This window comes from Aspergillus thermomutatus (assembly GCF_002237265.1).
Source record: "Aspergillus thermomutatus strain HMR AF 39 chromosome Unknown NODE_49, whole genome shotgun sequence".
NCBI classification, from domain to species: Eukaryota; Fungi; Ascomycota; class Eurotiomycetes; order Eurotiales; family Aspergillaceae; genus Aspergillus; species Aspergillus thermomutatus.
The window spans coordinates 16,657-39,281 of record NW_020798098.1 but is presented as its reverse complement, the minus strand read 5'-3'; the positions used below and the strand labels follow the sequence as shown (position 1 = coordinate 39,281).

Here is a 22,625-nt window from a genome sequence, read left to right as displayed (position 1 = left end):
TACCGGAGTATAGCCGGCTCATTACCTCTTTTCGCAGTGAGTTACATTCCAGTGCATAAATTCCGTCGTCCATCCCATCGATCAAGTAAACTGACGCTTTCTTCATCTTTAACTAGAACACGACGTGTCGATCTCATTGACGAACTTGAGTGGTGTTACCCGCTGACCGAGGCTGAGATTGTCTCAGTCCTACTCACGCAAATCTCGTTTTCTCGCTTACCTATAGCAAAGAAAGCCACGAGTATCGGTCTCCTCGCAAAGTGCCATGAAGGCTTAAACCAGCAGTCATCCCATCCACCATGAGCTCCAACTCATCGCGAATGTATCCGCCCGCGCCAAACTACGAGGAAGAGCCACCGGCATACGGCAACTATGGAGAGACAGCATCCTTCCTCGCAGATCACGACTCATCACCCCGTCATCAGGGGGTCACCATGCGCCTGCTACCCAATAGTACCGATCTGGATGACGATCTAAGTGTCGATGTGGGAAGTGGTGCAGGTCATCAGTATGGAAATGAGTACTCTGATGATGGCCCGTAAGTAATATTCAGGAATTCCTTCTCCTCCAGACCTTGTCTCCCGGGAATGTTTCATGACCCCCCCCACATACCGAAGACACTTACCGGTATCTGTCTGTTGCCCGTCACCAGGTTGTTTCCTGCTTTGTATTCCTTATTTGGACTAGAGTGCAGAGCGCCGCTGTTTGACTAGAAGTGGAATCTTGTCGTCTCTCTTTTGAGGAACAGACTGCATGTGCTATTGTCTCTGCTCTTCTTTTTCTCATTTGCTACCCTTACTTTCGAGCAGTCGCGTACGCTCAGTCGCTGCACATGTTTGATTCAAGCAGTCTACCTCGAGCGGCTCGAACTTGAGCGCCATCGCTATGATTGATCCAAACCTTCCTAAAATAACTTCACCAAGAAGGCCAAGAGCTAACGCACAATATGTGCCATATAGAGGAAATGCCATAGAAGGATACGATCGATTCTACAGCTATAATGCTGGAGAGTCTCCATCGCGACCTGCCTCGAGTCTACGAAATGTGCCAACGATCCCTCCACCAGCCGCTTCCGTGGTCGATGTGCCGCAGTATTCATCGCGTCCTGCTTCTCCCCTCAGACCCTGGTCGCCACAGCGCGCGCCGGACTGGACAAGGCCGCCTGCTCCACCGTCCGTCGCCGGCTCGCAGTACGAACGCGCAGATCTAAATGGTAGTCCAAGGCCTGGTACACCCAGCTCCAGATACGGCGGGAGCCCTAGACGTCCCTTGCCACCTGCTCCATTGTTTGCTGGCCCTGGAGCACCAACCGGGCAAGACACAAGCATTGATATCGGAGATGGCAATGATCCTGATGATCCTTTTGGAGGAGGAGGAAGGACGATCAACCGACATGAGCACCGTGGAAGCATTCGATCGTTCATGAGCGAATCGACCATGATCACAGATGAAAAGGACGAAACGGCAAAGATCAACCTCGATGAAGACGATACTACCGACGTCGACCCCAACATGCACTATGGTCCGGCTCCAGAAAAGCAAAGTCGTCGAGGAGTTCGAGAGGCCCAGATGTCCAAGAAGGAAGTCCAGCTGATCAACGGTGAACTGATCTTGGAATGTAAAATTCCCACAATTTTGCACAGTTTCTTACCTCGTCGGGACGACCGAGAGTTCACGCACATGCGCTATACAGCCGTTACGTGCGATCCAGACGACTTCACTCAGAGGGGCTATAAACTACGCCAACAGATTGGAAGTACCATGCGCGAGACCGAATTATTCATCTGTGTGACTATGTACAATGAGGATGAAATTCACTTCACCCGTACCATGCATGGTATTATGCGAAACATTAGCCACTTCTGCTCAAGATCCAAATCGCGAACATGGGGTAAAGACGGATGGAAGAAAATTGTGGTTTGTATCATTGCAGATGGCCGCAAGAAGGTGCATCCTAGGACTCTCAACGCACTAGCAGCATTGGGAGTCTATCAAGAAGGCATCGCCAAGAATATTGTCAACCAGAAGCAGGTCACGGCCCATGTGTACGAATACACCACTCAGGTGTCTTTGGACTCAGATCTGAAGTTCAAGGGAGCTGAGAAGAGCATCATGCCCTGTCAAGTGATCTTCTGTCTCAAAGAACACAACCAGAAGAAATTGAACTCGCACCGTTGGTTCTTCAATGCCTTTGGGCGCGCTCTGCAACCGAACATTTGCATCCTTCTGGACGTTGGTACTAAACCCGAGCCCACTGCGTTATACCATCTGTGGAAGGCGTTTGACCAAGACTCGAATGTTGCCGGAGCGGCTGGTGAGATCAAGGCCGGCAAGGGCAAGAACATGATGGGTTTGTTGAATCCGCTTGTCGCAAGTCAGAACTTTGAGTATAAAATGTCCAACATTTTGGACAAACCCTTGGAATCGGTGTTTGGGTACATCACTGTGCTTCCCGGTGCTCTCAGTGCGTATCGTTTCTTTGCTCTGCAAAACGATGCCGATGGCAACGGGCCGCTTAATCAGTATTTCAAGGGTGAAACGCTGCATGGCAAGGATGCCGATGTCTTCACGGCGAATATGTACCTGGCAGAAGATCGTATCCTCTGCTGGGAATTGGTAGCCAAGAGGGAAGAGAGATGGGTTCTGAAATTTGTCAAAAGCGCTGTCGGTGAAACTGACGTTCCAGGTGTGTGTTGCCTTTGGGTTGTATGGTCGAACTGAAACTAACCCATGGCCTCATCAGACTCTATACCCGAGTTTATTTCTCAGCGAAGACGTTGGCTGAACGGTGCTTTCTTTGCGGCCGTGTATTCCCTCGTCAACGGTAAACAGCTTTGGAAAACCGACCACTCTCTCCCACGGAAGATTCTTCTTCAGATCGAGGCGGTCTATCAATTTTTGAACCTGCTCTTTACTTACTTTGGACTGGTATGTGATATAGTTCTGCTTACTGGATAGATACTGACGATCCGCAGGCGAACTTCTACCTGGCTTTCTTTTTCATTGCAGGATCTCTATCAGACGATAAGATTGACCCATTCGGACACAACGTTGGGAAATACATCTTCATTGTCCTGCGGTACGCCTGCATCCTGGTCATGTGCTTGCAATTCATCATTTCGATGGGTAATCGACCACAGGGGTGAGTGTCCTGGCTATGTAGCAACGAAAAAGTACATTACTGACATCCCCCAAGAGCAAAGAAGCTTTACTTGTCGGGTATCATTGTCTATAGTATAATCATGGTCTACACTGCATTCTGCGCTCTCTACCTGGTCGTTCTAGAGCTCATGTCGAAGGTTGGAGTGGGCAAGAAAGATCTTGGTGTCAGTGATTCCCTCTTCGTCAATATTGTGGTATCCCTGCTCTCGACCGTTGGCCTCTACTTCTACTCTTCGTTCCTTTATTTGGATCCATGGCATATGTTCACGTCTTCGGCGCAATACTTTGCGCTCCTGCCAAGCTACATTTGCACTCTGCAGGTCTACGCATTCTGTAACACGCACGATGTGACTTGGGGTACCAAGGGTGACAACACCATCAACACCGATCTGGGCGCAGCACGTATCATTAACGGAACGACCGTCGAGGTGGAGATGCCCTCAGAGCAACTTGACATCGACAGTGGCTACGACGCCGCCCTGCGCAACCTCCGCGACCGTCTCGAAGTCCCTGAACCCCCGGTATCCGAGAGCCAGCAGCAAGAAGACTATTACCGCGCCGTGCGTACATACATGGTGTCCATCTGGATGGTTGCCAATGTCATCCTCGCCATGGCCGTCTCCGAGATCTATGGCGTCGACGCGGGTGGAACAAACGTCTATCTGGCCATCATTTTGTGGTCTGTGGCTGTGTTGGCACTGATCCGTGCCGTCGGGTCCACGACTTACGCCATCTTGTTGGTGGTTCAGAAGATCGTCGAGGGCAAGACCAAGTTCGATGCAGGCAATATTGCGAATGCCAACAGTGCTACTTCGAGTTATGTGACGAGTAGTTCGACACTGCGGTATGGTGGTGGGACTAGCTTCAAGGACAAGGTGACTGAAGCTGGTTGGACCATTAAGAGGACGGCAGGCAAGGCTATGTTCTGGAGGAAGTAATGCCGTTTGATGTCTGCGTTTCTTCAAGCTGATGCAGTACTCCCCGAGTTATGGGTTCCTATGCTTTTCTTTTCGTGTTGGAGTTTGTTTCGCTAGATACCGATTGATATGTATGACTGATTCAAGTCTTCTGACTCGTTACTTGATGCTCATGTATGTATGTATCTGATGATTGAATGGATATAATGACAGGATGTGTGGACACCTGAATCTGTCTTGCGTAGCGAGCTCTTCACCAAGCGCACTGCCTAGACGCGAGGCTCAAAGCCTAGCTTCGGTATCCTTCCCTTTCCCCTGCACGATATCCGAAACAAGGCCCGCCGCTGCAAGGGTCTCCTCATCCTTGAAATGCTTGCCTACCAGCTGCAACCCAATCGGCGCCCCCTCATATCGCTCAGGACGATACTTCGCCCACTCACGCGCATCAACCTCACTCCGCGGGCGATACCCACCATCCACCGGATCTAACTCCGGATCAACAACCAGCCCGCTCGGGAAGACAACACCCGGGTAGTCGAGGATATTCCAGATCGCGGTGTAATTCCAGTAATGCGACTCGCCCATTACCGCCGCGGCGCCGACGTACACAGGGCAGAGGATGAAGTCCACCCCGCGGGATTTCATGAGGGCGTGGTACGCGTCGCGGTAGGCGTCACGCTTGTAGTTCAGGTCCCAGTTCTCGGGGACGGTGAGCGGGGACGCGCGGCTGTAGGCGAAGGCCCATTCTGTTAGGGGGAGGAGGGGTTCGCCGCTTTGGGAGAGGACGGTGCGTTGGCTGTTGGCGGCGTCGGGGAAGTAGAGGGATGACTTTTGTGGGGTTGGGTTGTTAGTTGGGGAGAGGCAAGGGGATGATGCGTGGAGATTGGGGGGGAGGGACGCACGACAATCTCCCAGCCGTGATCGTGGCGGTAGGGTTCCCAGTCTACAACTCTCAGGCCGGCTGCGAGGAGCTTTTCTTTGGCGTGTTGCAGGGCTCGGGTGACTGGGGGATGGGGGCGGACGCATCTGTGCGGTCAGTACTATTGTCTAAGCGCAGAACAGCGGATGGGACCTAGGGAAAATACCCATCATCCCACATGATGCCAACCGTCATGTCTTTGGTGGCTTTTACGCGCCTCCAGGGTAATGGGGTTAGGGATGTTTCCGTCTCCCATGGCTCCTGGTCGATGACGGCTCGTTGGAATAGATCTAGATCCTCGACACTCTGGCTTGCCAGAGGTCCGGCGGTGCCGCGGATGGACTCCTGTCCTGCGCCGGGGACTTTGATTCCTGTCCCAGGCATTCGGAGAGTCGTGGGACGGAACCCATATGCACCGCAGAAGCCGGCAGGGCCTCGGATGGACCCGCCAATGTCTGTGCCGACGCCGAGAGCAGCACACTTGAATCCCATTGAGGCGCCCTCGCCGCCTGAGGAGCCGCCAGGTGTGAGGGTGCGGTTGTAGGGGTTTCTTGTGGGACCGGTGAGATTGTTGTTGCAGCAGAGATGCTAAGATAGATTTAGTATGTGGTCTTTGCAAGTAGACGGAGGTTGCTTACCATCAATGACTGTGGCTGGTTCGTTCGCACATGGAAAACTGCGCCTGCTTTCTCAAGATATTGGACAAGCAATGCGTCTTCGTTTGCAATGTCGTCGACCCTGGGCGCTGTCAGCTGGCGGCCTGGGTTGTTGCAAGCTGGAATCATACCATGCCACAAAGCCCGCATTGCAGGTTCGACCTTTAATTTCAAAGTGCTCTTTGACGCTGATGGGGACGCCATGCTACAGTTGACTCGCCGTTAGGGCTTTTTCATTTTTGGCATGATAGGCCAACCTACCAAGGGCCCAACAAGCTTTCCGGTCCGTTTATAGTGTTCGTCAAGCTCTTTAGCCCTAGCAATGGCTCTCTCTGCCATGAACTCTGTAGCAAAGTTCAGCTATCACTGTTAGCGGATCCAAATTGCCAAATTGAGATGTAGCTTCTGGTTGCGTAGCATACCAACTGGTAACCCAAGACAGCTCGTTTGAGAAACGCAATGACCACTTCCTCGGCACTCAGTAGGCCGGCTCCCATACCTGCTACAAGCGCGGTAGCAGACATCTCGGTGATAGAGACCTCTCTATCGCTGAGAACACCGCTCTTTCGTGGGAAGTCCTCGACATTTTTCTGGTCCGCCGGAGGCAGTCTGTCTGCGGGAAGGATCCATTGCTTTGGAACAGAGTTTAGAAGGACGTCTTTAGCTCGGCGCGCTCGAATTTCCCAATTCTGTACAGACATATTGTATTTCGCCGATTGATATGGCAACAACAACGTACCCCTTATAGACGATCAAGTAAGAACTTAAACTTAGATCATGGAGGAGGCGGGAGGACTATATGTTATACCCCTCTTCCAAGACGCCACGAAGTGTCAATCCCCTTGTTCCCGTCACAAGCAGACCCATAGAATCGTTCAGGCTGTAGCTCCTTGCGTCTCGGAATCGGAATACGGTGACAAGTTCCAATCAGGAGACGTGCGGGAGATAACAATAGACATTGGAGATAGGCCACGGTGGAGATTGGAGAAGCTCTTATCTGCCGATCGGTTGTTGATTCGAGTGAACCATCAAGCCTTCTCCTCATGAAATTTGTACCATTGGTTCTTTCTTTCAAGGTGTGGTCGTGGGGCCTTCAGCCACTCAGGGCGTATCAGTTGCCCTTTTCGTCCAGTACGGATATGGTTATAAGTTCAGAGTCGTCTATTCTCTCGGTCCAAACGAAGAATCAATCAAAGCAGGACAGACAACCCTGTCCTCGTTCAGAGCTGCTCACAATCTTCCTGAGGATCGTGTAGGTTGGTATATCTACCAGGCCAGAGAAGAGCATTTTGGCTCCCTTCATCATGGCGGAATGATTCCGCCAGAGATGCGGAGAAGGTGGAGAAATGAAGACCCAAGCTCGGATCAATGCTTTGATCAATTTATTGGAACAAACGACGATGATATGAACGGGATCAGATGAGATAGGGTAGTGAGGAGAGTAGCAGTTTGGTTGTTGCAAAAGCGACATGGACTTGTCAGGTGACAGAGAACCATCCCACATTCATCTCATTCCTGACATGATTTTAGTCTCAACAACATCGTCTGAACCTATCCATTCTATGCCCAACATGACACTCGGACAATTGCTGAACCCCAGAAGATCCATCCTCCTACATCCTATTGCCCACATCGCTCTCCAAATCCGGTTTACCATTGACAGTGACAATTCCTGCGAACGCAAAATCTGGCCGAAGAGCAACTGATTGGATGCCATATTTCTGACAACACTCGTCGACCATGCTGGCCAGCTTGATAAATCCTGGGACATGTTGGTCGGTGACAAGCACACTAATGATAGCCAAGGACTTGTGCTGGCTGATATGCCACACCTTGATTTCATGAATTGATAACACTCCCTGGATCTATGCCCGTCACAGTCAGAGCTGAGATGACATCAGAATAATACAACATCGCTTACCTTTTCCAGATCACATCTTAAGTCATTGAGATCAACACCAGAGGGTGTACTCCCCAAGAGGATGGATCCGGAATTCCGCACTGAAAAGCGTCAGCGTCACCTAACAACTCCACAGATGGAGAACAACACACGGAGCGGGAGAGAGGATAGTATGATTATGAAAGCGATCCATAAACTTGCTCCCGGATCGGCATAATATCGTCCTTCAGATTTTGTGAACCAGATCACCAATGCAGCGATCATAACGCCGAGATTGTTGACTGCATCTCCGATAACATGGAGCAGAACTCCTAGCATTCCGAGATCATGGCAACTGGATGCTGTCCTCTTCGGCGAAAGCCTTATATTGCGCTGCACGAGGATTTAGCTGAGCTCATACAAAACCCAAAAGTGTGGCAATGAGGGCACACCTTGGGCATCCCTGCCTCGTCCTCGGTTCTTATGGATGGGTCTGTCGAAGCCTCCAACGCGTGTTGATGGGCATGGGTACCGTCCTCTAATATATTGACATTAGTCACGAGACCGTACATCCAAGAAGGTAGGCCTGCCGTGCAGAACAATAGCACTGATGATATTGAGACTCAACCCAACGCATCCAACAATGAACATGAGTCTGGGGTTCTCGACTTCTGTGAAATATCAGTAAAAATCGCCTGCGCATCGAAGGAGGGCACAAACTATGCAATGAAATAAATCGCTCCACAGACTGCAATAGAATGCTTACTCCCAGCGCAAAGAGAAGTGCTCCGTTAAAGAAAGCTCCCAATAGTGGTGCTCGCTGCCACCCGAAGGCCAGAATCTTCGGTGGATCATTGATCTCAGAAAGCTTTTGTTTTCTGTGTCAGTACCTTCTATGCTCTCTTGTTCCTCAAGACCATTATCCCACCTTCAAGGCCGATAAGGCGACAACGAACCCAATCAGGTCAGTCAACTGGACCTTTCAGCAGATATCACCTGGGAGACAAAGCAAAGCGTACATAGTGAAAGGCATCTGCCACCAGAGCTAGCGAATGAGTGTACAAGCCAACTTCTGATATCAGCTTTGAATTCTGGGATCCGTTTATCTGTGCAGAGGACAAATACTTGAGATTTCAGTCAAGAAGAAACATGATGATATCCCGATCACGATGATCAAGCGCTGTGAGCGCGATATGCTCAGGGCCATCTCGGGAAGTATTACTCCAACGCTGCTCGGATCGAAGCAATGGAAGAAAGGAGTCGTATACTAGTAAGGAAAAGGCCAGGAGAGATGGCGAAATCTTCCCCTTTCCTTCTTTGCCTGCGCTTTGTGTGACGCCTCGGATATCTGCAGAGTCGTGTCCCCAACTTGAGACATTACCCATGGACTCTAGTCATTCATGGCATTTGTGGCTCGTGATAGTGTGCGACGTTTATCTGGCCTGAATTCAACGCAGGACTAGTACCCGCCAAACTACTCCCCCAAAGCAGGGGGTCTGCTTGTTTTCCTTTACTTGTCACTACTCGAGTATCGTCCAGTCAATGACAAGGTATTGGCATTGCTCACTATTCAAGAACAAATCAATTGCAACGAGCATAATCACGGTCATGTTATATTGTACAAAAGCACTTAAGCAGCCACTTCATCCACCAAACCGTCCAACTCTCTCTGCCAGTTCCTGTGTCTCGAAACCTGCCAGATGAATTGTTCAGCGAATCCCTTGCTGTCCTTGCTGATTTCGGCGGAGATCTTCAAGTGCTCATCCGAAGAACCATGAGCTGTGACAACACCATAACTCTGCATGACTTCTCCAGACCCGGCGGCGTACTTGACGCTCTCCAGACCAATTTGTTTCTGGATAAAGTCGACAGCCTCATTGAGACCAGCGATGGCTTTGAGATGCGCAAATGACTCAGTGATCCAGTACTTGGCTACACCGTTCTTGCTCAAGGCAGCGATGTGCTTCTTTCCACCAGGGATGTATGTCGCATCGAAGAGCGTCGAACGCATACCAGAGAAGTGGTGCTCGGGGATGACCTTTTCGCCCGTCTCGGCGGTAACACCTTGTCGCTGAGGGCCAATGGTAAAGATGAAGGCGTTTTGCTTCTGGAGGGCATCCTTCATTGACTTGTACGAGGCATAGTCGAAGCCATCAGCGATGAGAATAGCGATACGCCGGGTGGTGATGACGGCGCTCTCGGGCATGAACTCGAGCTGACTGAGACCCTTGGACTTCTGACCCTTATTCTCCTTGGGCGCCTTTTCAGGAGAGTCACCACCAACGTTCTTGGCTACTTTTTGAGCCAGCTCGAGGTCGACGACGGCAAGACGTTCCGACAGACGCTTGTATACAATTTCCTCGTCGCAGTGATCAAGCTCGAACGAGAACGCCTTGGCGACGTGCATCTTCTCAATGGGGGAGAGGGAGTTGTAGAAGAGCTGCGCTTGGTTGAAGTGCTCCTTGAACTTGTCCGAGAAATGGCGACCCTTTGAACCCTGCTGCTTCTCGGGGTAGCTGGTGAAGCCGCCCTGGGCGGGAGAGGCAGGGGGGTTGGTTCCGTATCGGTTGGGCCAATAGTTGACCTTGCCCTTGGTAATGCGGTGTTTCATAGCACCATCGCGGTTGACTAGGCTTGCGTAGGGGCATACAGGACGGTTGATGGGAAGCTCCTGCCAGTTGGGTCCCAAACGGGAAATCTGTGTATCAAAGTAGGAAAAGTTTCGGCCCTGAAGGAGAGGGTCGTCTGAAAAGTCAATACCAGGCACGATGTGACTGGTGCAGAAGGCGACCTGCTCTGTCTGAGTGAAGAACTCGTCGATGTTGCGGTTGAGTTCCATTTCACCGATATATTCTATCGGGACCAGCTCCTCGGGCCAGATCTTGGTGGCGTCGAGAATATCAAACTCGAAATCATCCTGCTTCCCTTCAGGAATCACCTGGATACCAAACTTCCACTTGGGGAAGTGGCCGGCATCAATCGCGTCCATCAGATCCTTGCGGTGGAAGTCGGGATCTTGTCCGCAGATCTTGAGGGCTTCATCCCACACAAGAGAGTGCACACCAAGTTCGGGAAGGAAATGGAACTTTACAAAGTGCCGCTTGCCCTCAGCATTGATCAAGGAGTAGGTGTTAACACCGAAACCTTGCATCATGCGAAGGGACCTAGGGATCGCGCGGTCCGACATGACCTGCAGGATTAGCATGTTGCGCTGATTAAGAAAAGAGAAGACCTACCCATTGCTGCATATGAGTTGTCTCAGAGTGCATGTACATAAAGTCCCAAAAGTTGTTATGCGCACTCTGTCCCTGGGGGATCTCGTTATGAGGCTCCGGCTTGACGGCATGGATCACATCCGGGAACTTGATCGCATCCTGGATGAAGAAGACGGGAATGTTGTTTCCCACAATATCCCAGTTACCCTCGGATGTATACATCTTGACCGCAAACCCACGCACGTCTCGCACAGTATCCGCGCTTCCCTTGCTGCCCTGCACCGTGGAGAAGCGCAGGAACAAGGGTGTCTCTCGAGAGGTATCAGTCAAGACACCAGCGGTGGTCAAGTGGCTGATGCTCTTGTGAAGTCTGAACGTGCCGAAGGCACCGACGCCGCGCGCATGGACGACTCGCTCGGGGATTCGCTCATGGTCGAATCGCATAATCTATATCGCATTAGCATTTACTCCGCGCACAAGAGTTACCTTCTACGAGGAGGCGCAAGTACCTTCTCTCTGGCGATTTGATCCTCGAGGAGCGAAGGGCCATTATGCTTCTCATCGACGACACGCAGCCAGTGATCCGGGTCAGATATCTTAATTCCATAATCGGTTGTCATGTGCTGTTTATCGTCCAGCTCGATAGTATCGCGCTGGAGATCAGCAGTCTTACTCGTTTGATTCGTAGACATTATGATTCACAGAGTCTTCGGTAAATTCGTATTTCACAATACTAGAGCTAAGCCTGCCATCTTCCCAATCCTATATATAAAATTTTTGAACTAACCATCGAAGTGCAGGCCTTCAATGCCCAAACTCCCAGATATGATGCAATCCCCGCGCGATGACATCGTCCATCTACTTCCACTTCCTACCTTACCTTGGACTCCACGTACCCAGCAACCACTCCCAAAGCAACTTCCAGTGGAGACAGCCGTGTAATCCAGGTTTCCATGCCTGGTGAATGGTGATCGCCGGCTCCGCGAACCCCGATCGCTGAAAAACCTGCTTATGTCCGCTGCGCGATTCGGCGAATGTCACGTCAGCGAGAGGCCATAGGCTGCGGTCTGGAATCTGGGTATTTCTAATCATGAAGCAGCATTGGGATACCGAGTATCTGGGGTACCTTATGAGTATTTTGTACTCTGGAGGTAGATGAGAAGTAATGCACCCGGTGGTGTATCGAAGAATCGGATGACGTCATGGCTTATCGTGATGGCTTATCTCTGATTGTAGAGAGGTATCAGTATGGCTTTGCACTTATCGTATTCGTGGGGTAGACTAGATTATACAATCACTGGGGTTGATTAGATGAGGGTTAGGTGTTAGACGTGTGTATACTGCAGTGGTGGAAGACTGATGATATATGTATGGGTATGTTCTATATGTATCGAATGGGATATACACTGCACCATCATTCCATCAAACAGGCTCATCATGCCGCAAAACGCATGCAAAAAGGTCTAGAAGAAAGCCACAAGTCTAGGATGAACTGGATCTACATGTTGTCCTCGCTCCAGCGGCTCCTTGCCTTCATCCACGCATCGTGCTCGCTCTTCCCCTCCTGGACGGTCTTCCCTACTCCCAAGCCACGCTCAACCCACTCCTTACTGCCCATCTCGGATAACCGGGAAAGGGCACGCGCAAACGCGAATCGTTCCTCGTCACCGCTGAAGATGGAGGTCGATTTGAGGGCTTGCACTGACAATCCCAGATCGTCCATCATCATGCGCATGGCGTCTGAGAGATCGGAGTGGTCGCCGTTTTCTTCTAGGGAGGTTTTGACTTCTTGCTCGGACATGAAGAGGTTGGTGAGTGGGACGGCTGTGGTGAGGACTAATTTGGCCTGTCGAGAGAGATTATTAGCCGTCGGCTGACTTGGGCGAAAAAACAAACCGATGGAGCTACTCACCCTGCTCTCGTAGACGGCGTCAATGAAAGTGATGAATCGACGAGCCAGATCGCGTTGATGCAATGTCATCCCCGGAACGTCCGTCACGATGAAAGCCTCGTAGTTCCGCACCAGCTCCAAGTAGTCCGCCGCTCCCGTGGCGCTTCCGATGAGCTGCTGGAAAGTGAATCGTGCCGCCTTTCCACTGGCCGACGGAACCTCGATCTTACGGCCCCAGACCTCTTGCGTCTCGGGGTGAGGAGGATCATTGGGATCGCCCAGGAATTCGTACCACTTCTGCGCGTGGCGATCAGCTTCAGGACCGAGCGGGTGATGGTACACGGCTGCTGGTGGGCGAGGGATTTTGCGGTAATCGGTCGGCGAGTTCAGGTTGATCACGGTCAACGCAGTCTTGAGGAGATTGATGCACGGAATGAAGGATTCTCGCTGGATACCGTTCTTGTACAGATCATCGGGATGACGGTTCGAGGTTGTCACGAGCACGACACCTTGCGACATGAGAGATTCAAGGAGTCTAAAAAAGTGTCAGCTGAGCCCTTGCCTCACAATGCCCCAGGCACATACCTCCGCAAAATCATCGCATCAGCAACGTCCGTACACTGAAACTCATCGAAGCACAACACACTGGACAACTCCGCGATATCCGCCGCCACCAAAGGCAGAGCGTCAAAGTCGTTACCGTATTGCATCTTCACCACGTGCATGCGCTTATGTACATCCTGCATGAAGTTATGGAAATGGATGCGCGACTTGGACTTGATGTTGGCCGGCAGGGTCTCGTAAAACAGATCCATGAGCATCGTCTTCCCGCACCCCACATCGCCATACATATACAATCCCTTGGGGAGATTCTCAGGGATCTTCAACTCCGTCTTCGCGCTCTTGCGCCCAAACAGCGAGCCGAAGAACGACGACTGCGGTTTCGGATCCAGCGACTCAACGCTCGGGTGCACAACGGCCGGGGGGGTATAACCCTTCAACACCTCGTGCAGGTCCTGCAGCTCTTGGACAATCTCTTAACTGTGTCAGCTCATCGTTTCTCCCGAAACAACAGGTACAGAAAACACCCACCCCTCTGATGCGGATCATCCCGCAACCGCCCCTGCTGCACCCGCGCCTCATACTCCTGCATTGGCCCACCAGACACCCCAGCCCTCGCATCCTCCGTCACTCCCGCAATACTCTCAGCCTGAGGCTGAGTCACAGCCGCCGTAGCAAAGCGCCGCATATACGCTCCGGGACTCGGCTGCGCGTTCCTGGCATTCAACCACACACCCTGCGCCTCCGCCGCCTGACGACGTGCCGCGCCATTGCTGCTATGTACACTCCTCCTACACTTCTCGATCGGTACCCGTCCACGGCCGGACCTCCTCGCCGTGAACGCTGGGGCCCGGCCCCTCAGCGCTGAGGGAAGGGACTCGGCGCAGAGTTTCGCAGATGGCCGACTCATTTGTTCCTGATGAGTCGATGTAAGGGATGCTGAGCGGAAAGGATCGTAAAACGCTTCGTGTAAAAATATGTGGTCGATGGGCTTAGATTCTTCCGATCGGGTATACTTCTATGGCCGAAGAATCGACAAATAATGGGTCAAGTGCGGCGGACAAGCGGGGAAAAGGAAAGCAGTTGTCGGTGTCAACAAAGCGAGTACGCCTTATACCTTTGGTAGAAAGGCATCAGTTCCTTGCTAGGGTAATTTCCAAATTCTCAGAAGACTAAGAGGACGAAGAGAATGAGAGCATGTGCGCCAGGTACGCGTGTGTTCAATTGTCAGGAGGCAATCAAGTTCCATTAGCACTGCGTTGGCCTGAGGCGAAAAAGAACCGCGGGATTTCCGACGGCCAAAATCATGTGACTCGGAACCCGGCAATTGAGGCGGAATTTCTTTCTATCAGGTAGGAGCACGGAGTATGAATGTTGTGCTATGTTATGCTATAGGATAATGCTGAAGGAATGACATATCAGGACTATACGACTGCATGCAGGTAGAGAAACCTACATAGAGGTGTATATATGCAAAGAACATATGTACATGTGATGGACAAAGCGTCAAGAGGGTATGGAAACATCACACAAGTCATGTGCCCACTGGACAGAATCCAATGCGAAAAACAGAGGAAAGGATATATCAAACAAGAAAAAGTACATAACGGCATAAACATCAAACATGTCGGACATTTCATTCTGCCATTTTTCAACCACATCAAACAATCAGAAAGCGCTCAAAAGGCTGTTTTTTCCCCAAAATGAACATGAACAAAATGACAAGACCAGAACACCATACACCGTCTCCACCAGTCGATCAAAATTGTGGCCGGGTAGAGTGAGACAAAGACAGATACGAGGAACAACGATCTATCGCAAACTTGCATCGGGAAAATCATGATTCTATGCATGCTTTCAAGAAGAAAATATGAGGAGGTGAGGGCTTTTTTAGGCAAGCCCGACGTGTAGAGTGAGCTTGGAATTCCGTTGGATGGCGGTGTCAAGGTCACTGTCGTTGTTCAGGTCCATGTACGTGCCGGAGGGTTCGTCCTTATATTGCACCACAATTTCCTCATTGACCTTGAGACGATCTAATAGCTTCTCCCGGAGCTGCTGGAAACTGATGTCGCTAGGAACGCGAATGGCAATCAAGTCGTCCTGGAAGAAAACCTTAACTTTCATGGCGCCCCCGCTTGAGGTTGTCGACACTTGAGTGAGAGAGCTGGCCTGCCGGTTCATCGGCGCCGGTCTGTCGGCCGGATGCGAGACGGAGGGCTGACTGCGCTGGTGCGAAGTTCGGTCGGGGTGCGAGCTCATTTGAGCCTGAGATGACTGGCGGGACGCGCTGCGCGATGCCTCCTGCGTGGAGGAATGGTGCGAGCCACCGGAGTACCGAGCATCTTCTCCAAACGCGCTCGGGTCAATTTCAAAGTCACCTGGGCGAGGTGCGAATAGCTGACGAACCAGCTGGCAACGGGAGATATGGGAAGGCATGGCCAGGAGCTTCTTTATGTATTCGTCCAGATTCTGGCGACGGCCGTTGGAGATCGCATCGGTGACATGCGTCACGGGCCCGGGCATGAATGGCAAGGTGCGCGGCTTGCCTCGATTTCCGGCCTCCTCCTCGAATTGGGTCAGAAGCGCGATCTGGAAATCATAGAAGTCGTGATAATAACGGGACAACTCCCAGCAGCGGCCGTCCTCCATCTTGGCCTCAATAATATACCAATACTTGTCGTTATCAAAGCAGTACCGGGGAATGGATGCGGCTATTGGGGCGACCAGAGGCTGATGGTGATTCTGCATCGGCGGCTGCGACAGGTGTTGAGGTAGGGACGCTTTGCTCGCATTCCGATTATGAAAGCCCTGTACAAGAAAACAGCATGAGCATGCGCATCGCCAAAGGAAGACAGCAAGAAGGGAGACTTACGTAGGCATTTCCATTTTGGCTTGTGTGGCCAGCGCTGTTGCGACCCATGGCCATCTTCTCCACTCCAGAGGTCACGGACTGCATTGTTGATGCGGCAGAGTCGATCTTGCCGAGGGTGATGCTGCTATTTTTGTATTCTGCCGTCATCTTCTTCCATTCTTCAACCCTTGGTACACCGGCGCGCTTGACTGCCTCCAAGGGATCGGTTACGGCTTGACCGGTCTGCATGTCCCGGAGTTCGATGAACGAGACGGGGATCAAACCGGGACCACCTAGACGACCGATGGGCTTTGCGACAAACCATTCTGGGTTGGATTGGGCGATGACAATGATCGCTTCGCCTGCTTTCGCATCGAGTTCATCCGGTCGCTCTGCTTGGAAGTCATACTGGACGATACCATAGACCATGGCGCTCGAGGCCTTTCCTAACGTCGACATCCTGAGAGCCGTGGGGGGGTGGTGAAGTTGCGTGGGAGTATGGTCTGGGGAAGGAAACAGAGCGGCACCACGATCTGAGAAACCCGAGTCGTGCGACTCTTTCTTCTTATGAAGATCGATCGACCCGCCACTATCTCTTTCGTTCTTGCCAATGACCTCAAAAAAGGAGACCGGCACCAACCCCCTGGCACTAGGGATGAGGGGATTGCACGCTTCGTACCAGTCCAAATCGTCCTCCCTGCTGATAACGTGGAAGAAGTCGCCCTTGCTGAACGCTAATTCTTGCGTGTTCCCGGGTTCTGGTTGGTAGTCGTAGAGAGCTTTGATCACCTAGACGTGAAAAAGGGACGCGCGGTCAATACCAACTTCCAAGAATCGACAATGCGACTGGAATGAGGGGGGGTAATTTGAAAGGGGGAGGGGAGGTGAGAGGGAGGGAAAGTCATGGGTCTAGATATACTCTTTTCAAATGCGATCCATTCAAAGGCAAATGAAATGTTAGAGGGAAAGGGGGCCGTAGCGGTTCATTTTGGTTTCGGGGGGTTAGGATAAAGGCTTACCTTCTTGGGGGGCAGAATCGCAATGGCTGACTTGGGAGTGATTGAAAGATGGTGGTGGTGAGGTTTGGGGTCTTTTTCCCCTTTGAGAGATCGCCTGATGGCCTGTATATTTTGAACAGTATGTTATTATTTTGCCATAACAATAAAGGAGGGGAGGGTGAAATAAACATTCAAGTCTTAAAAAAGAGAAATAATGACGATGATATTCCGAGGACAGGAATAAGGAAATAAACACTAAAATCGGAGTCGGAAGAAAAGAGACCACAAGCGACCATAATAATCGAGATAAACGAGAGGCGGGGTATGGATTATTATGGTGGAAGAGGGGGCAAGCCGGCTGCTTGAAACGAAGGGGACGCGCAGAGTTCACTAGGTAGTATCAAACAGTTTAGAATCAAAGCATACCTTCATTCTTTCCCTTCAAGACGAACGAACTAGTGGAATCGTACTGAAAGTAGCACTGTACTCGGTCCGGGAGGTTGGATCAACGACAGCCGTGTAGGCTGGGAGAGTCAAGGGGATTGCGAAAGAGCGAGAGGTGGGTTCGAGAGGCAAGGCAGAAAGAAGCAATATAACGACCCAAAAGTCAAAGAGAAAAAGAGTGTAACAAAAGGACAACCAAGTAATCAGATTCTTGGGTTCATACAAAGAGAAAATGAGTGTGAGAGACCAAAAGTCGATGTCTCTTGTCTGTGTGCGTGTTTGTGTGGAATAAGAAGGAGAGAAAGCACGTCGTAGTCAAAGAAATGGTAGATAATGAATGGTTCAAATAATAATGATAATGCCAGTAAGAGAGAGTGTGGAGAGTAGGTAGTCTAGCCGTAGCAGTAGTAATAGTAATAGTAATAGGTAGTAGTAGTGGTGTGGCCTTATTGAGTAATGGATCTCTTGTGCTTTCTCTCTCTTCACTTTACCCTCGTGCTCGATTACTACCGTGGATACGTGAGGGTTTGGTTGTTCTGGTTCTGGATTGCGAAAGAAAGTGGCCCGCTTTGGTGGTGGTGCTGGGATTTCCCTTCTCGCCCCCCTGAAAGGGAAAATAGAAAGAAATCTGGCTTGGGCTGGCTGGGAACCCTGTCGGTTTTCAGAATACCACTGCAGGCTGGTTGACGATGGTTTTATTGATCAATCAGCTGAGAGACGCAGAAGGAGAAAAGCAGGCTATGCGAACGTCTAATAACGATAGACAGTCACGGAAACACCTAAGAGTAATTTTTTTTACACCAGCTGAAGTGGAAGCCTTAAAGTACTTCCTTCCTTGTGTAGGCGCCTGTGATCTACCGCTGCTGAGTATAGTATACCTTTGTAGATACTGGATACTGCATATAAAGACGACAGCGAAGTTGTTCTCGCCTCCTAAAATTCTCAACATTTCGAGGTTCCAAGCCTGGACAAGGTTCCAAGAAGTACCTTTATTCTTATCCAGAGCTATGATGCAAAGGTGGCGGGATTCCACCAACCGCTTCTCAGAATTCAGCTACAAAAGGGTGGAATGTTAGAGATAACCCATAGATATATCGTTAGCGATGATTATAGTTACAGCAGGGGAATATCGTCAACAATCTGACAATGATTAAATCAGTTACTAAGGAAGATGTGATACTGCATGAGAGCTGTGCAGTTGAAAGCTGTACAGTAGGTAGTGATAATGGGTACTCCGTACCTGCCGTGCCTATCATCCTATGTGGGGATGATGATGGTACAGTCCACTTTTTAGAAGTGGCTTTCTTTCTTCTCATATTTAAGCCAAAGCCAAAAAAGCTAATATTCAGGACGGCATTTCAAGATCGTTATTCAAGTACTTTGTAGAGTGTAAGGTAACCATGAATACCATAATCATCCACATTCTCCAGTTATTCTGGAAATGCCTCGACCATGGCTCATACCCAACAAGTGGACCATTCTATCTGGGTACTGTACCTTACAGCAACTAATCTGGTAAGGCACCAAGGCACGTTCACAGCCCACAGTACCAAATCCAGTGCGTCGGAAGGTGGTCCCCGGTTCCAATCCAGCCCAAGTGCCTAAGGCCAAACGAGTGGTTAATGCACACAATCCCTGCGACTATCGGGCAGCATTATGATTTATGACTTACGAGAGAGAGAAGTTAGAGAACCTGCCAGAACCCACCAAATGTGCTAATTAGCTGCTAATCTCCTCTCTTTCGAGGACTTGAGCATCATTCGCCCAATCATGGGATGACGGAACAGATTCAGCCAAGACTTGTTGAACGTACGTATTCCACCCGTCCCAGTGTGGGATGGCGGCCACATGGGGTTTCGGTCGCCACCAATCCGAGTCTTCGTTCTGGGTAGTCGTGGAGGCGCTGTTATTGGCGAAGAATCATGAAGCACGGCCAACCGCGTCTGTGCTTCAAGCTGATTGGCCAAGTCACTACTGTCAAATGTCAAGGCAATAAATAAGGTATGATCGATTTTCCTATCTCAACTTCTAGATCCATGAGCCATTGAGTACTCCAGAACATCCTGATATCATCGACAGTTCAAGACTGAGTACTGAAAGCCCGTTCCTAGCAAGCCAGGACTAAGGTATACCAGCAAGGTACCCAAAACGGGCTGCAACATCTTCCCGATAACAGATACCAGCACAACCCCGACTCCTCCACCAGGTGAAGCAGTCCCATGGTCCAGCATGCCTATCCCAGACTCCAATTTCTCGACCTTCTCCGCTTAATCCCAGGATTTCGGGCTATAATAAGGAACTGGTGCAAGAATCCTCAATTCCTCAAGAATAATATGGGCAATCAACTAGCATATCTTCGACCCTCGGATCGTGATTCATACAGTGACTGTCAATGATCCGTAGGATCGGTCATTATACCCTGCTGTAGTTACAGCTTCAAGTTCGGACAACCCTGTGCGGTGGTCAAGTTCCTCCGAAATCGGCCACAATCCTAGCTCACCGTGCTACCAGACTTTGAAACTCCTGTAGATCGAGGATCGGAATTCTAAATCGGACAGGGGGCGATGAGACAGCTGCTGCATCTCGATGCAGGTGCCCTTGCATATTGGAATAGCATTTCAGCCAATCGGGGCTACAGTGCAGAGCAATTGTTCTGACACCGCCGTTGACTGCGTCAAGCAGTCCGTCGACCTGCAGAGTCGGAGCATTTAAATCATAGCGGTGTAATCCAGGCAGTGAGGCTCTCCTTCTCAACGAGTGGCTTATCTGGAGGTGGCTTCTTGTGCCTATTGATTTCATCATACTGGATCTGAAGACTGCTCTCAATCGAAAACTGGCCAATGTCTTGTATAACGATTGCCAAAGATAGCGACCACTGGTATTGAAAGTACTTTTGATATTGCTATGTACCACTAGATTACGAGTACTAAAGAATCAAATGCTAACCCACTTCCACAACCCATCCATGACAACGCCAAAACTCCAGAGAAAATATCGCTACCGTGCTTCCAGGGTCAGGTGAGGTGATCTCAAAAGCCATCAAAGATATATGCAAGACGCCGTCAAGGGCCGAGGAGCATAGAGAAGGCCGAAGCGGACGTGACGGGAACCACTGGAGGCACTGATGCCAGTTGACTGCCTATGCCGTTCAACGAAAAAAGAAAGGGGAATGAAAAAGAGACGGAATCAAGGTGCAAGGGTATTGAGAGCACTGAGAGATGGGGAAACTCATATATGCCGGTAAGCAGTGGGGTTTGGACGCTGGCTGCAGTAACGAAAGACTCGGTATCAAATCTGTCCTTTTATATCAACGACTCTGTGGGCTTCAGACTTGGCCGCCTCGAAGAGTTGCGCAGCCTTGCCGCTCGTGAGCAGCCTCACGGATCCATCTTTCTCTTGGAGTAAATCCTCAGAGGCGTGGTCCAGAATAAAGTGTGCACTCTGTTCATCGGACTCAAAGCCAAGTTCCTCAGTGATAAAACGAATCTTTACGTCGGGTTTGTAACTGTCATCATCAAGTCAGCCCGCAAAGAAATGCACACAACGCGAGAAAGGCACTTACGCTTTACAGATGGCCGCAAGTGCGGAAAGTCGCTCGCGATCCACAAACATGTCCATCAGATAAGCTCCCATATTCGGGGTGTCGAGGTAGAGCTGGAAGAATCGATGGTAGTTTCCAAGGGCAAGGGCTGAGCGAACATCCAAGGCATGCTTAACAGCAGGATCACGCTTGTCTGCTGCTGTTAGATCGGCCAACGCATCGTTCATGGCCGTCCAATTGCGAGTGTGGATGAAATAAAGAATACGATACGCCTTAAATTCTGTAGGATGTCCACCGAGATTTTGGGCATATAACGCTCGCAGCTGTGTCTGACATTGATTATACTCACCAAGATCTCCCTTCTCGAGCGCAATGCGGGCATGAATCTCATAGACACTGACAGTGAACTCGTTTCTGATGTGCTGGACAGTCAGATCTTGTCGTAGAGACTTGAACTGATCGCAGATATATCCATAGTTGTTATCCTTCTTCCATTTCTTTTTCAAAAGATCCAGGGTCTTGTACAAAACATGTAGCGGACGAACGGTGTCTGGATTTGGCGCTGAAGTCAATCGGAAGTAGTTCTTCTCTAGCTCCTGGCACCGTCCGACAACAGGGCCCTGATTGGCAGTAGGCGCTGGTGATTCCCCACGGGATGAGGATGGTGAAGAGCCATATCTGGCCCGTAGTTCTTCGAAACGCTTCCTCCGCATTTCCAAATTAGCTTTTGACTTACTTGGGTTCTTCTGATCAACACGCTGGCGCTTGTCTGCTGAGGAATAAGTAGTTCGATCTCCAAATGCATGGTGGTTGTTAGTCTGCCTCCATGGTGGACAGCTGTCTTTGTCCCCGTACTGGTACTCAGCCGATTTTCTTTTCCTAGATGCGTCCTCGGTCACGGTGTCCGGTTTCTGAGCAGCAGTTACAAGAGAAGCACTCCAACCTGAGACATCGGGGTTGGTCAGGATCTGGTTGCGCTCGTTTTGAATCATGACTTGCGGTAGGGGCAATGCATCCCAGTTGATCTTCTCTAGCTGATTCTTCTCTGCCGCCTCGGTGATGACGGTTTTCAGTTTCACCTCCATCTCCTGCCGGATGACTCCAGGAATTTGGTTCTCAGGCGCGAAGCTTCGTTGCACGTATAATCGAAGGGGTGCTGGCCATTCTACTCGTTTGCGTGGTGCTTGAGCTGTTGTTGGCTGCGGCTGAGGTGACATGGCGGTTGTAGAGGTATGAGCAAAGCTACGGCGTGCTTGAACAGGGATATAGGCTGGGGTTGCTAAGTCACAGTTAGACTTTGAGTATGTGAACAGATTAGATTAAGAAGACACATACCATGTGCAGGAAAGTGAGGGGCCGTAGCAGTAGCGGACGCGGTAGCACGCCAGGGTGGGATACCAGAACTCATGATGGGAGAATCTTGTACAAAAGCATAAACACAAAAAGAAGAGTAGGAAATAACTTGAAAGGAGAAAAGAATATCAGAATCAGAAAGCGAAGAAAAAGATTAGACTACGCGTTGCCTGGGGATCAAGGAGAGTGATCAAAATTCCGTTCATACACACCAGTAAGCTGAGAAGTTGGCCAACCA

The 22,625-nt window shown here is 50.5% G+C and overlaps 6 protein-coding genes across 6 annotated transcripts; 1 reads left to right on the top strand and 5 right to left on the bottom strand.

Annotated features, from left to right (window-relative positions):
* Nucleotides 1–299: 299 nt before the first annotated feature.
* Nucleotides 300–4,100, top strand: chsB (chitin synthase class II; the record flags this gene model as incomplete). The annotated part of the gene is made up of 5 exons (XM_026758197.1): nt 300–538; nt 996–2,686; nt 2,744–2,928; nt 2,976–3,142; nt 3,197–4,100. 5 exons carry the CDS (start codon nt 300–302, stop codon nt 4,098–4,100), a joined length of 3,186 nt encoding a protein of 1,061 aa, XP_026616113.1.
* A 261-nt stretch (nt 4,101–4,361) lies between these two features.
* CDV56_104364 (uncharacterized protein) lies at nt 4,362–6,355 on the bottom strand (the record flags this gene model as incomplete). Its single annotated transcript, XM_026757983.1, has 7 exons — nt 4,362–4,907; nt 4,982–5,105; nt 5,165–5,586; nt 5,637–5,736; nt 5,786–5,859; nt 5,916–6,014; nt 6,077–6,355. 7 exons carry the CDS (start codon nt 6,353–6,355, stop codon nt 4,362–4,364), a joined length of 1,644 nt encoding a protein of 547 aa, XP_026616112.1.
* Nucleotides 6,356–7,267: 912 nt separating this feature from the next.
* On the bottom strand, nt 7,268–7,872 carry CDV56_104220 (putative di-, tri-valent inorganic cation transporter; the record flags this gene model as incomplete). Its single annotated transcript, XM_026757839.1, has 3 exons — nt 7,268–7,519; nt 7,576–7,655; nt 7,752–7,872. The coding sequence occupies 3 exons, from the start codon at nt 7,870–7,872 to the stop codon at nt 7,268–7,270; spliced, it is 453 nt and encodes a 150-aa protein (XP_026616111.1).
* A 1,291-nt stretch (nt 7,873–9,163) lies between these two features.
* CDV56_103854 (uncharacterized protein) lies at nt 9,164–11,440 on the bottom strand (the record flags this gene model as incomplete). Its single annotated transcript, XM_026757473.1, has 3 exons — nt 9,164–10,723; nt 10,770–11,195; nt 11,258–11,440. 3 exons carry the CDS (start codon nt 11,438–11,440, stop codon nt 9,164–9,166), a joined length of 2,169 nt encoding a protein of 722 aa, XP_026616110.1.
* Nucleotides 11,441–12,246: 806 nt separating this feature from the next.
* CDV56_103582 (AFG1 family ATPase) lies at nt 12,247–14,110 on the bottom strand (the record flags this gene model as incomplete). The annotated part of the gene is made up of 4 exons (XM_026757201.1): nt 12,247–12,594; nt 12,661–13,174; nt 13,225–13,675; nt 13,732–14,110. The coding sequence occupies 4 exons, from the start codon at nt 14,108–14,110 to the stop codon at nt 12,247–12,249; spliced, it is 1,692 nt and encodes a 563-aa protein (XP_026616109.1).
* A 980-nt stretch (nt 14,111–15,090) lies between these two features.
* CDV56_102623 (phosphatidylinositol-3-phosphate-binding protein BEM1) lies at nt 15,091–22,442 on the bottom strand (the record flags this gene model as incomplete). Its single annotated transcript, XM_026756242.1, has 5 exons — nt 15,091–16,008; nt 16,073–16,840; nt 20,806–20,998; nt 21,056–22,313; nt 22,370–22,442. 5 exons carry the CDS (start codon nt 22,440–22,442, stop codon nt 15,091–15,093), a joined length of 3,210 nt encoding a protein of 1,069 aa, XP_026616108.1.
* Nucleotides 22,443–22,625: the final 183 nt, after the last annotated feature.